Source organism: Chrysochloris asiatica, unplaced genomic scaffold (assembly GCF_000296735.1).
Source record: "Chrysochloris asiatica unplaced genomic scaffold, ChrAsi1.0 scaffold00016, whole genome shotgun sequence".
Taxonomy (NCBI): domain Eukaryota; kingdom Metazoa; phylum Chordata; class Mammalia; order Afrosoricida; family Chrysochloridae; genus Chrysochloris; species Chrysochloris asiatica.
The window spans coordinates 13,741,424-13,752,699 of record NW_006408534.1 but is presented as its reverse complement, the minus strand read 5'-3'; the positions used below and the strand labels follow the sequence as shown (position 1 = coordinate 13,752,699).

Sequence of the window (11,276 nt, the reverse complement as noted above, 5' to 3'; positions counted from 1 at the left end):
CCCCCCCCAGTCTAAAGTCCCCTGCTGCTCCATCTATCCACACTATGGTCTCTGCCTCCATCTCTGGTGTCACTGCTTCTCTGGTCCCATACTCCGCTCTTCTCCCTTGATGGTTCTAGGGACCTCCACTCCTAGACTACAAAGTCAATCACTCTCCTACTTTTGCTACAAAATGTCTGCCTTTACATTTAGAACCCTCACAGTAAATCCTGATAACAATTATTCACTACTGTATCACAAGAGACCTATCCCCACCTCCTTTCATCAGCCCAGCCCAAATAGATTTGGTACAACTCAGTGGAGATTCTACCTTCCTCCGTGCCCTCTGGATCTAGGCTCCCTCTTGAAAGATTGTAAGCCAGTCACAGTCTTCCCCTGCCCCCCACCCTCCAATTTTGGGCAGCCTATGTCCAAGTTGCCCATCTCTGTCTATTCTGTGTATGGAGGGGGTGAGAATGATCCTCGCTGTAAAGCTTTTTTCCCTCTTTTGAGATACTGTATCCATAGGTGTAGGTTAAGTTCGTCAAATTGTATCAGATTACTCTTTTTTCTCCTCTTCTTTCTTCTAGTTGAGTTCTGATCATCCAGTCATTGAAGCCAGGACAAGTGGGTATTATCTGCAAGCGTGGGTGTTCTTATGCATATGCCCTCTCTTCTTATCAGCTGGATGCTTCACTCTGCACTCTAGCCCTCTCTGGCTATGACACTGACTCTGGGCCCAAGAGTCCCTAGGTCTTGCCACACTGCTGGTCAACCAGGTCTCCACCCAGGTTCACAGGAGTCTATTGAATGTTGTAGGGCAATGTGCTGCTTGCTTAAAAAATTAAAAATTAAAATAAAAAAAGGAAAATCCAACAAAACAAATAATAACAAAATACCAAGGGAATAGTGTCTTTTCAAGGGAATGTGCTTCTGGTGGTGCAGTGGTTAAGTACTCGGCTGAAAGGACTGTGGTTCAAACCCACCAGCTGCTGGTGGCAGTTGGATAAAAAGATGTGGACATCTGCTTCTTTAAAGACTCTAGCCTTGGAAACCCTATGGGCCAGTTCTAGGTAGCTATGTATGGGAATTGACCCACGGGCTTTTGGTGCTCCGTTGGGCGTTTAATTTTGCTCTATAGTCTTAACTTTTCCTCCTGTTTCCCATCCTCCCATACAATTTTTCTCTGTTCTCTTTTCCGCTTTCTCTTAAGTATGTGGTTGTAGATGGTGGTGGTGGGTTTGTCCTAGGTTTCAGTTAACAGAAAATGACTACAGAAGACAACAATCCCTTGCAGCATATAAATGTATTCTTTCCTTTCCCTCAGTTCCTTCCCTCCTTTATGGCAGAGCTGGTAGGGTCTTCAATGTATAAAATGTTAAAAAATGAATGGATAATAAATAAACGTATGCAATACACAGTTCAAATTTTCCATAAGGGCGGTAGACACGGAGTGGTTTCTTACTCTGTATGGTGGTTCCCGCTCACAGACACCCAGCATAGGGTTTTCTAGGAGCAGCTGGTGAGTTTGAACTGTACAGTTCATGAGGAAAAGGAAAATGACTGTTACAGTACCCCTCAGGTCTTGGCACATAATGGTGGTGGTGGTTATGTGCCATGGAGTCGGTTCTGACTCATAGTGACCCTGTACAGGGTTTCCGAAGCTATAAATCTTTACAGAAGCAGAAAGCCTCACCTTTCTCCCGCAGAACAGCTGGTAGTTTCAAACTGCTGACCTTGAGGTTCGCAGCCCGATTCGTAACCACTACGCTACCAGAGGTCTTGGCACATAGTAGGTGCTCAATTATATTTGATGAATATTACTTTGAGGAACATTTATTTGATGAAAAAATGAATGATGAATTAATCATCAGGAAAATAAGTGATAAGACAAAACGTGCATCGGCATCTTAGTCTTGCAATCTCATGGTGATCTGCATCCACGGTCTGCTGATACGACTGGACCTTTGAGGGGGGGCAAGACGGTACTATTATTCATTGCAGGAGAGAATAAAATCCAAAGCTTAATTGATACAGATATTGTTGTTAAGTTTGTTCCGACTCATAGCGCCCCTGTATAGGGTTTTCAAGGAGCAGCTGGTGGGTTTGAACTGCCAACCTTTTGGCTCGCAGTCCACTGCAGATCCTACAGCATCATACCAGGAGTCCAGATACAGAATTCTGAGCTAGTGGTGGGTGGAACCTGAGGAACTGCGCGTGCAAACACTCGAGCTGCGAATCAGGTGACTGCTTTTCCTTGGCAACGGCTTGTTCCTAGCAACGAGGAGGTGGTCGGGTGTGGTTTTGGGGGGAAGCAGCCTGCCTGAAAGTCTGGAGGCTGCACCATGAATCCTCCAGGAGCTCTAGGAGTCTTAGAGGAGAAAGAGGACGAACACTTATCAACACCGAGTCTCGGACCCTCGATACATTCAGATGACCCTCAGGAGCGGATCCAGGCCAGGCGCCTTCGCATTGCTGCACGCCTGGAAGCCCGGAGAAGGTGAGCGGCTCTGCCGCAGAGGTTGGGATGCCAGCAGGCTGGCGGAGAACTGTTGGTTAAAGGGGATAGGAGCCCCGGTGGTGAGGAATCCGTGCGCCTTCTGTGTTAGTGGGGCTTTCTCTCTTAATTCTGGTAAAATATATGTGATATCAAAATGACCACTTTAACCATTCGTAAGTGTACAATTTAGTGACATTAATCATTTGAAAGAGTTTCAAAATGTTAGTGGAAAAATGGAATTGAAAGATAATGGAATTTTCCCCTCATAGTCACAATGTTGTGCAACCATCACCACTATTTATTTCCAAAACTTTTTGTTTTTTAATCACCCCTGAAACTACACTCATTGATCAATAACTCCACATTCTCCCCTCCCCTAGCCCCTGCTCGTCTCTACTCCTAGCTTTATGAATTTGACTATTCTAGATATTACATATTAAGTGGAATCATACACTTTTTGTCATTTTGTGTCTGACTTATTTTGCTTAAATGTTTTCATGGTTCATCCATGTGGTAGTATGCATCAGAACTTTGTTTCTCTTTATGGCTGAATAATAAATAATAACAATTATATCCCTTTACCACATTTTGTTTATCCATTCATCTGCTGATGAACATTTGGATTGGGAGAAGCTGTTGCTTTATGGTAAAATGCATTGTCAGAAGATTAAATCAAGATATTAGGTATTAAAAACACTCAACACACTGTAATAAAGATGGAAATAATAGTCCATTCAACTCTTTCATTGTGAACCTACTTTTCCAGGTACTGTGGGCAATAAAAAAAGGATTCAGGTGATTCATGAACTGCTCTGAAGGAGCCTGCAGGGTCTTTTCCCCTTTCCTTTTTCTCTTGTTTCTTTTCCTTTCATCTGCATTTATGCTGATTGCGTTAGTGTCTAGTCTGTGCTAGTCACTATATTAAACACTGTGTTGGGGTTATACAAAGTGAAGTCAGAGTCCCTGTGTTCATCATCTGTTGGGGAGGCAGAATAGACCAGCAAAGAGAACAAGCAACACTGGACTGCTAACTACAAAGTTGGCAGTTCAAACCCATCAGCTTCTCTGAGGGAGGAAAATGAGGCTATCTGCTACCGTATAAAGATTTACAGTCTTGAAAACCTTATACAGAGACAGTACTAGTCATAATCAATTTGAATCAGTGGGTTTTTGGTGTTGTTTTGGTTTAATAATAGAGGTAAGAATTCTGGTAGCATAGTGTCTATGAGTCAGGCTGCTAACCTTGAGGTCAGCAGTTTGAAACTACCAGTCATTCCATAGGAGAAAGATGAGGCTTTCTGCTACCGTAAAAGATTTACAGCCTTGGAAACCCTATACAGGGTCTCTATGAGTCAGAACTGATTCCACGGCACGTAACCACCACCACCACCATCACCAAGGACCCAAGTGGTGCATTGGTCAAACTGAAAGGTCGGCAGTTTGACTCCACGGGAGAAAGATGTGGCAGTCTGCTTCCATAAAGATTACAGGCTTGGAAGGAAGCCCTGTGAGGCAGTTCTGCTTTACCATTTAGGGTTCACTGTAAGTTGGAATCAGTTTGATGGCAGTGAGTCTTTATAATAGAAGTAAGGAAACCTGGTGGTGCAATGGTTAAGCATCCAGCTGTTAACCTAAAGATTGGCAGTGCTTAGACCTCATCTAGCAGGTCTTTGAGTTCAAGACCTGCCAATCTGCTTCTGTAAAGATTGATGTTTTTGTTAAGTGCCATCCAGTTGGTTGTAGTTCATAGCAACCCTGAATAGGGTTTCCGAGAAGTGACTGGTGGGTTTCAACTGCTGACCTTGCAGTTCAAACAGACCTTGAGGTAAAGTGCTTATTCTATGGTGCCACACCAGGACTTTTCTATAAAGAGCCAAGAAAATCCTATGGGACCATTCTTTTATGTCACATGGGGTTACTATGAATTGAAATGGACTCTATATGACACCCAAAAAAACCACAACATACTAGAGGTACAGAGTCTCTAGGTGGTACAAACCATTAATCCACTTGGCTACCAACTCAAAGGTTGGCAGTTTGAGTCCACCCAAAGACACCTTGAGAGAAAGACCTGGGCAATCAGCCATTGAAAATCCTATGAAGAAGAGTTTTTTTGTCACACGAGTCAGAATTAACTCCACAGCAACTGGTATAGAAAAAAAGGTATAGAAATAGCGATACAGGAGCACAGATCACCCATTGTCATCGAGTAGATTCCACTTGGTGGTAATGTCATGTGGATGAAAAATCCAAAACCAAACCCACTGCCATTGAGTTGATTTGGACTCATCGTGACCCTATAGGATACAGTAGAATTGTCCCAGAGGGTTTCCAAGGCTGTAATTGTTATGGAGCAAGTGTGCTACAGCTTTCTCCACAGACTAGTGTGTTTGAACTGCCACCCTTTCGGTGAGCACTGAATGGTGCATCACCAGGACTCTTTCTCATGTGGATTGTTGGTGGTGGTGCAGTGGAGTGGTTCCTACTCATAGTGACCCTGTTTTTGGTTTCTGAGAACAGCTAATGGGTTTGAACTACTGACCTTTCTGTTACCAGTCCAGTGCTTATTCTACAGCACCTCACCAGGGCCCATTGGAGGGAGGCATCTAAACCCAGTGGTAGAATCCTGGTGTGGCACTGTCGAATAGACACTGGACTACTGACTGAAAGGTCGGTAATTCAAACTATAAGCTGCTCCTCGTAACCCTATACAGGGTTGCTATGAGTCAGAACCAACTTGACAGCACCTAACAATAACAAGATACCCAGTGGTGGGATCATCATTCAGCAAATGTTTATTGTAGGCCTATTATGTGCTACCACCACTTGTCTGTCAGTTTGTCCTGCTGTGATGGCTTTTAGGTTGGATTACTAGAAGCCCTGCCTCAGGTATTTAAAATGCCAGCAGGGTGACCCACGATGGGCAAGTTTTAGCACAGTTTCCACACTAAGACATACTAAGAAGAAAGACCTGGGAAGCTACTTCCAAATATTGTCCAGTAAAAACCATATGGATTACAAAAAACTGTCTGACTCGCTTGCTTTGAATATGTCATCAAAAAAGCTCAATCTTTGGAGGTTGTTGTTGTTATGTGCGTGAATTTGTAACCACTATTCTAAGCTCCTTGATCTTTGGAGGAGAACAATGTATTTAGTGAAGTAGAGGACTAGCGAGGGTAAGGAAGATGGCTTTTATTCTTTTTTTCTTCAAATTTTTTATTGTGAATTGAGTGAAGTTTTACAGAGCAGATCATGAGTTTTCCATTCAACAAACCATACACTTTGTTTCATCTCAATGGTTGCAATCCTGTCCAGGTAACAGCAGGTATTCCTCTTCCTCCCTGTGGTTCTTATTTGGGAGGGAGACTCTTGGTGAAATGGGTTGGCACAGTAACCACAGAGACAGACTCAAACATGCAGCAGTTTGAGGATGACTTGGGACGGATCTGTTTCCCTTTTTTGTATGTAGATTGCCATGAGTTGGCGTTGACTGGATGGCAGCTAGCTATTGTGAGCTAGAGATACAGCAGTAAACACTCATGAAGCTTACTTTGTAGTGTGCTGGGGCAGGGGAGATAGAGACAAATAAATATACAAACATAGTGTGTTGGACAGAGTTAGAAACTCAAATTAAAGATGTAAGCAAGGCAAGACTGTGATGGTTGGAGAGGAGTTCCTGTTTTCTGTGATGGTCCAGGAAGGCCTCACTGAGGTAACATTTAAGCAAAGACCTTAAGCGAAGAAGCAAACCATGTGAATAGCTAGAACAAGCGTGTTCAGGAAGAGAGAATAGTGGGCCTATAGGTCCTGAATGGGGTGTATGTGAAAATCAGCAAGGAGGTAAGTGTAGCTAAAGCAAAGATGGAGGGAAAGGCATTTGCAAATAAGGTCAGGCGGATAACCTGGGGCCAAGTGTGGGATCAGTGCTGTCAGCTTATATAGGATTTGTTGGCCATTGTAATGCTTGGACTTTTACTGAGTGAGCTAGTAAGCCTGCAGAGGACTTGAGAAGATACAGGATGAGATTTACCTTTTAAAAGGACCACTGTGGTGGTCATTACCAAAGCTTTTAGAATGAAGTTTCCGATTTGCTATGGACACATGACCATGACCATTAAAAAAAAGACAACTTTGTGACCTTGCCTGGCATGCAGCTGACTGGGGACATTTTATGCCCTTTACTTGCTTTATTCCCACTGCTTAGATCAGCAGCACCAATGGAAATCTAATTTAGGCCACACATTATTTTCTATAAATATTATTGTTTATGCTCACTAAAATGAAGTGTGTCTTATTTTTTGCTAAGAAAACAAAATGTGACATTTACAGAACATAAAATTAATCATTTAAAAATGAAAATAAATAAGTAAAAGGCTCTCTGTGGCTACTGTGTGGAGAATGGGCTGGTGTAGGCATGGGGAAGAGGTGAGAAGAGAAGCAGGTGAAAGAACTTCCCCGGTCAACCATGCGACAGATGTTAGTAGCACTGGAGGAAACAAGAAGTGTTAAGATAGTGTGTGTATTTTCCATTAAGAGCCAAACTAGATTCACCACTTCATTAGATGTGGAATAGAATGAGGAATTGAGAGAGAGGCTACTTAAGCAACTGAGAGATGGGAGTTGCCATAACTGAGAGAATTTCCACAGAAACAGGTTTGGGAAGGTAGAGGAAAAATCAGGAGTTTATTTTGGACATTGTACTGAGTTAAGATGTTCCGTTTCCACCCCCCCACCCCACCCCAAATTTATGTCCACCTGTGAATGTGACCTTATTTGAAAATAGAGTCTTTGCAGTTACAATCAAGTTAAAATTTAGTTGTGAAGTGCTTTTGAGTCAGTTCTGACTCATATCAATCCTGTATAGGGTTTCTGAGGAGTGGCTGGTGAGTCTGAACCGCCGACTTTGTGATTCAAACAGACCTTGTGGTCCAGCACATTATCCCACAGCACCACAGGGCAAGCTCTAAATCAAATATGTCTTAATTTGAATATGAAGAGGCACAAGCAGAGGGAAGACAGCCCTGTGAAGACAGAGGCAGCAGCAATTGAAGTGAAGCTACAAGCCAAGAAATGCCAGGAATTTCCAGAATGTAGGAGAGAGGCATGAAACACATTCTTCTCCAGAACCTCAAAGCATTGCCCTGCCCTAATTTTGATTTCAGACTTCTAGCCTTCATAGCTGTGAGGGGATAAATTCCAGCACACTACTAAGTAAGCTATTCACAATGTGGTTTTTTGTTAAGGCAGCCATTGCAAATGAACACAGCCATGCTAAGTTTTAGACGCCTATTTGACTTCTGAGATATACTAAGATTTATAGCAAGGGATTGCAGGTCATAGAGAATTTCCACCTGGGAGACTTGAGGTAACCTCTCAAGTGGCAGCCTAAAAGATGTGATTTACTTCAGATATCCACTTGAACTATGACACCTCTCATATTTGCACTGAAATGTTACATTTTAAGAAAAAAACGTAAAGCTTTCTGGCAAGGTGGTGAATTAGGCAGATGTACTGAATGGTTTAAAATTAAGAAAGATGTGTGACTGGATTGTTTTCTTTCACCATACTTATTCAACCTGTATGCTGAGCAAATAATCTGAGAAGCTGGGTTATATGAAGAAAACCATGGCATCAGGATTGGAGGAAGACTCATTAACAACCTACAATATGCAGATGATACAGCCTTGCTTGCTGAAAGTGAAGAGGACTTAAAGTATTTACTGATGAAGATCAAAGGGCACAGCCTTTGGTATGGATTGCATCTCAATGTAAAGAAAATAAAAATCCTCACCACTGGACCCATAAACAACATTCTTATCAACGGAAAAAAGATTGAAGTTGTTAAGGACTTCATTCTTCTTGGCTCAACCATCAACACTCATGGAAACAGCAGTCAAGATATCAAACAACTCCTTCCAGGACTAAGACTCAATGGGAATACATACTCTGATTGGTGACCATGTTCGTCACCAGTAAGGGGAAGCGAGGGAAAAACAGCAATGATATGCACAAGAACACGTGCACTTGCAGATAATATCCACTTGACCTGGCTTCAATGACTGGATGATCAGAACTCAACTAGAAGAAGAAAGAAGAGGAATAAAAGAGTAATCTGATATAATTTGATGACCTTGACCTCCACCTATGTATGCAGTAGCTCAAAAGAGGGAACAAATCTGTATAACAAAGATCATTCCCACCCCCTCCATACATAGAGTAGATAGGGATGGGCAACTTGGACATTGGCTACCCAAAGTGGGGGGCTACAAAGGCAAGAAATGACTGGCTTACAAGCTTTCAAGAGGGAACCTAGATCCAGAGGGTGTGGAGGAAGAGAGAATCTCCACTGACTAGTACTCAGTTTGTCTAGGTGGGGCTGATAAAACGAAATGAGGATAAGTCTCTTGTGAGACAATAGTGAATAATTGTTATCAGGGCTGATTGTGAGGGTTGGAAATGTAAAGGTAGATGTTTTGTAGCAAGGAGCGGAGTTCCCTGGGACCATGAAGGGAGAAGAGCGGAAAGCGGGACCCCACCTAGAGAAGCAGTGATGACTGAGATGGAGGTAAAGGTGATGACGTGGTGAGATGGAGCGGCTGGGGACTTTAGACCCAGAGAGGGAGAGGGGCTGTGTGCTGATGACCAGTTTGCGTGGGGTGGGGGGGGGGGCCGGCTTGCAGGATATATCCTTTGGTTGGTTGATGATGCATGGAGGGGACTGTGACCATGGCAATGAAACAATATACGATAGTAAAACTAGTGTTCTCCCATGTAAACTATCACATAATTTACAATAAAACAAAAACAAAACAAAAAAAAAGAAGATTGAGGGAATACTGAAAAAAAAAAAAGTGTGTGGGGAAAGATAAGAGTCCCACTGAATAGTTTTCATCTTATCTAGATGGGTCTGGTAAAAAGAGATGGAGATAAGATTCTTGAGATTCAATATTGAGTAATTATTATTATGACTAATTGCAACTGTCACAGTTGTAAAGGTAAAAGTTTTGTAACAAAAACAGGGGAGTAGTTAATCTTACAGTCCAGAAACAGAAGACCCTAGGATCATCCAGGGAGAAGAGCACAAGCGGAATGCGGGACCTTATCCAGAGAGGCAGTAACACCAGAGATGGACGCAGAGATGGCGACGTGGAGAGAGGGAACAGCTGAGGACTTTAGATTCATGGTAAGAGAGGGACTGAAAGCTGGTAGCCAGGAGGCGGACTTGAAGAATGTGCCCTTTGGTGGCTAAAATTATTATATGTACCTGAATGTTTTTTTTTAAAAAAAGAGCTAAAATGAATAGAGAGAAATACTGTCAACTGATGGTACATGGTGGGGATTTTAATCGTAATGCAACAAAATATATGATTTGTTGAATGTAAAACTGATGATTTGCCCTGTTTACTCAATTTACAATTAAAAAACTTAAAAAAAGAAAAAGAATCATTCTATGATTGGTTACGGAGTAGAGGGTAGCAAAAATTATTCATGGGCTAGAGGGTAGACACATGTTGATATATGGATGACAGGACAGGCAATATACAATAAGAGGGAGGTAGAAGAGGAAAGATGAAGGTAGCGCGAGACATGGAGGAATGCAAGAGATAAAGTGAATAGAAGCGAATACTGTTAACTGATGGTATACGGAGGGGATTGCAATCACTGTAATGAAGCAAAAGATATGATTTGTTGAATGTAAAACTGATGATCTGCTCTGTAAACCTTCACTCAATTCACAGTAACAAGTTTTTTTTTTAAAAAAAGAAAAAAGCTTATTTAAAAAACAAATAAAAACTTCTTGCCATCAAATAATTTCTGACTCAAAGTAGAACAACAGAGTAGAAGCCCTGACCAGGTTCCCAAGACTGTAATTCTCTGGAAGTAGATTGCTACATCTCTTTCCTGTAGAGTGGCTGGTGATAGAGACTGAATATTGTGGAAACCGGTTTTGTTTCCCAATAACAGCACCACCTTTCCTTTGTAACACTTTAATATTTTTACAAAGTTGTATCCTATACATTTTCTTACTCAGTGTTCAGCAATCCTGAGGCATAGCTAGATCAAATATCATCCTTTCCCTCCACTTTACTCAAAGTACAGAACAGAAGAACAGAAGAACAGAGAACAAGAAAGCAAGTAAAAGAAAATGTGTAATATAAAGGAAATACATAAGAACATGAACCAAAAAGTTTAAATTATGAGTAATACTCATTTTAAAACTAAAGGTTATTTTACCGAGTTTTTGTGTAGGCATCATGGAGGTGACTGGATAAAGAAAGGCCTTTCAAGTTTGCCCTAGGGAGTCATAGTGGCACAGTGGTTAAAGCTGCCAAACAAAAGACTGTAGGTTTGAATCCATTACTTGTGCTATAGTTTGCTTTTGTAAAGATTTACAATCTTGGAAACCCTATGAGATAATTCTACTTTGTCCTAAAGTATATCTATGAGTTGTAATGAACTTGTTGGCAGTGTATGATGAAGGTAAGCTGAGTCTTAGATTCAACACGGAAGCTGTTGGAATGTTCATTACAGCAGGAAATGGAGGATTTAGTTATTTTTTTTCTCCAGTTGGGCTGGTGGCTCAATGGTAAAATTCTCCCCTTCCATGTGGTGGAGACCCAGGTTTGATTCCTGCCCATGCATGGCCACCACCCCTCTGACAGTGGAGATTTGCATAGTTCTATCATGCTGAACAGATTTCAGTAGAGCTAAGATGGACTAGGAAGAAAGGCATGGCAATTTACTTCCCCAAATCAGCCAATGAAAACCCTATGGATCGTTGAGTGAAATCAGTCTG

At 41.9% G+C, this 11,276-nt stretch overlaps 1 protein-coding gene across 1 annotated transcript in view; it reads left to right on the top strand.

The window, feature by feature from the left end:
• Positions 1 to 2,324: 2,324 nt before the first annotated feature.
• Positions 2,325 to 11,276, top strand: part of DRC1 (dynein regulatory complex subunit 1 homolog (Chlamydomonas)) — a 91,689-nt gene continuing 82,737 nt past the window's right edge. Inside the window, exon 1 of the mRNA XM_006835295.1 lies at positions 2,325 to 2,479. Coding sequence (XP_006835358.1) covers positions 2,325 to 2,479 — 155 coding nt within the window. The remainder of the gene's footprint in view (positions 2,480 to 11,276) is intronic.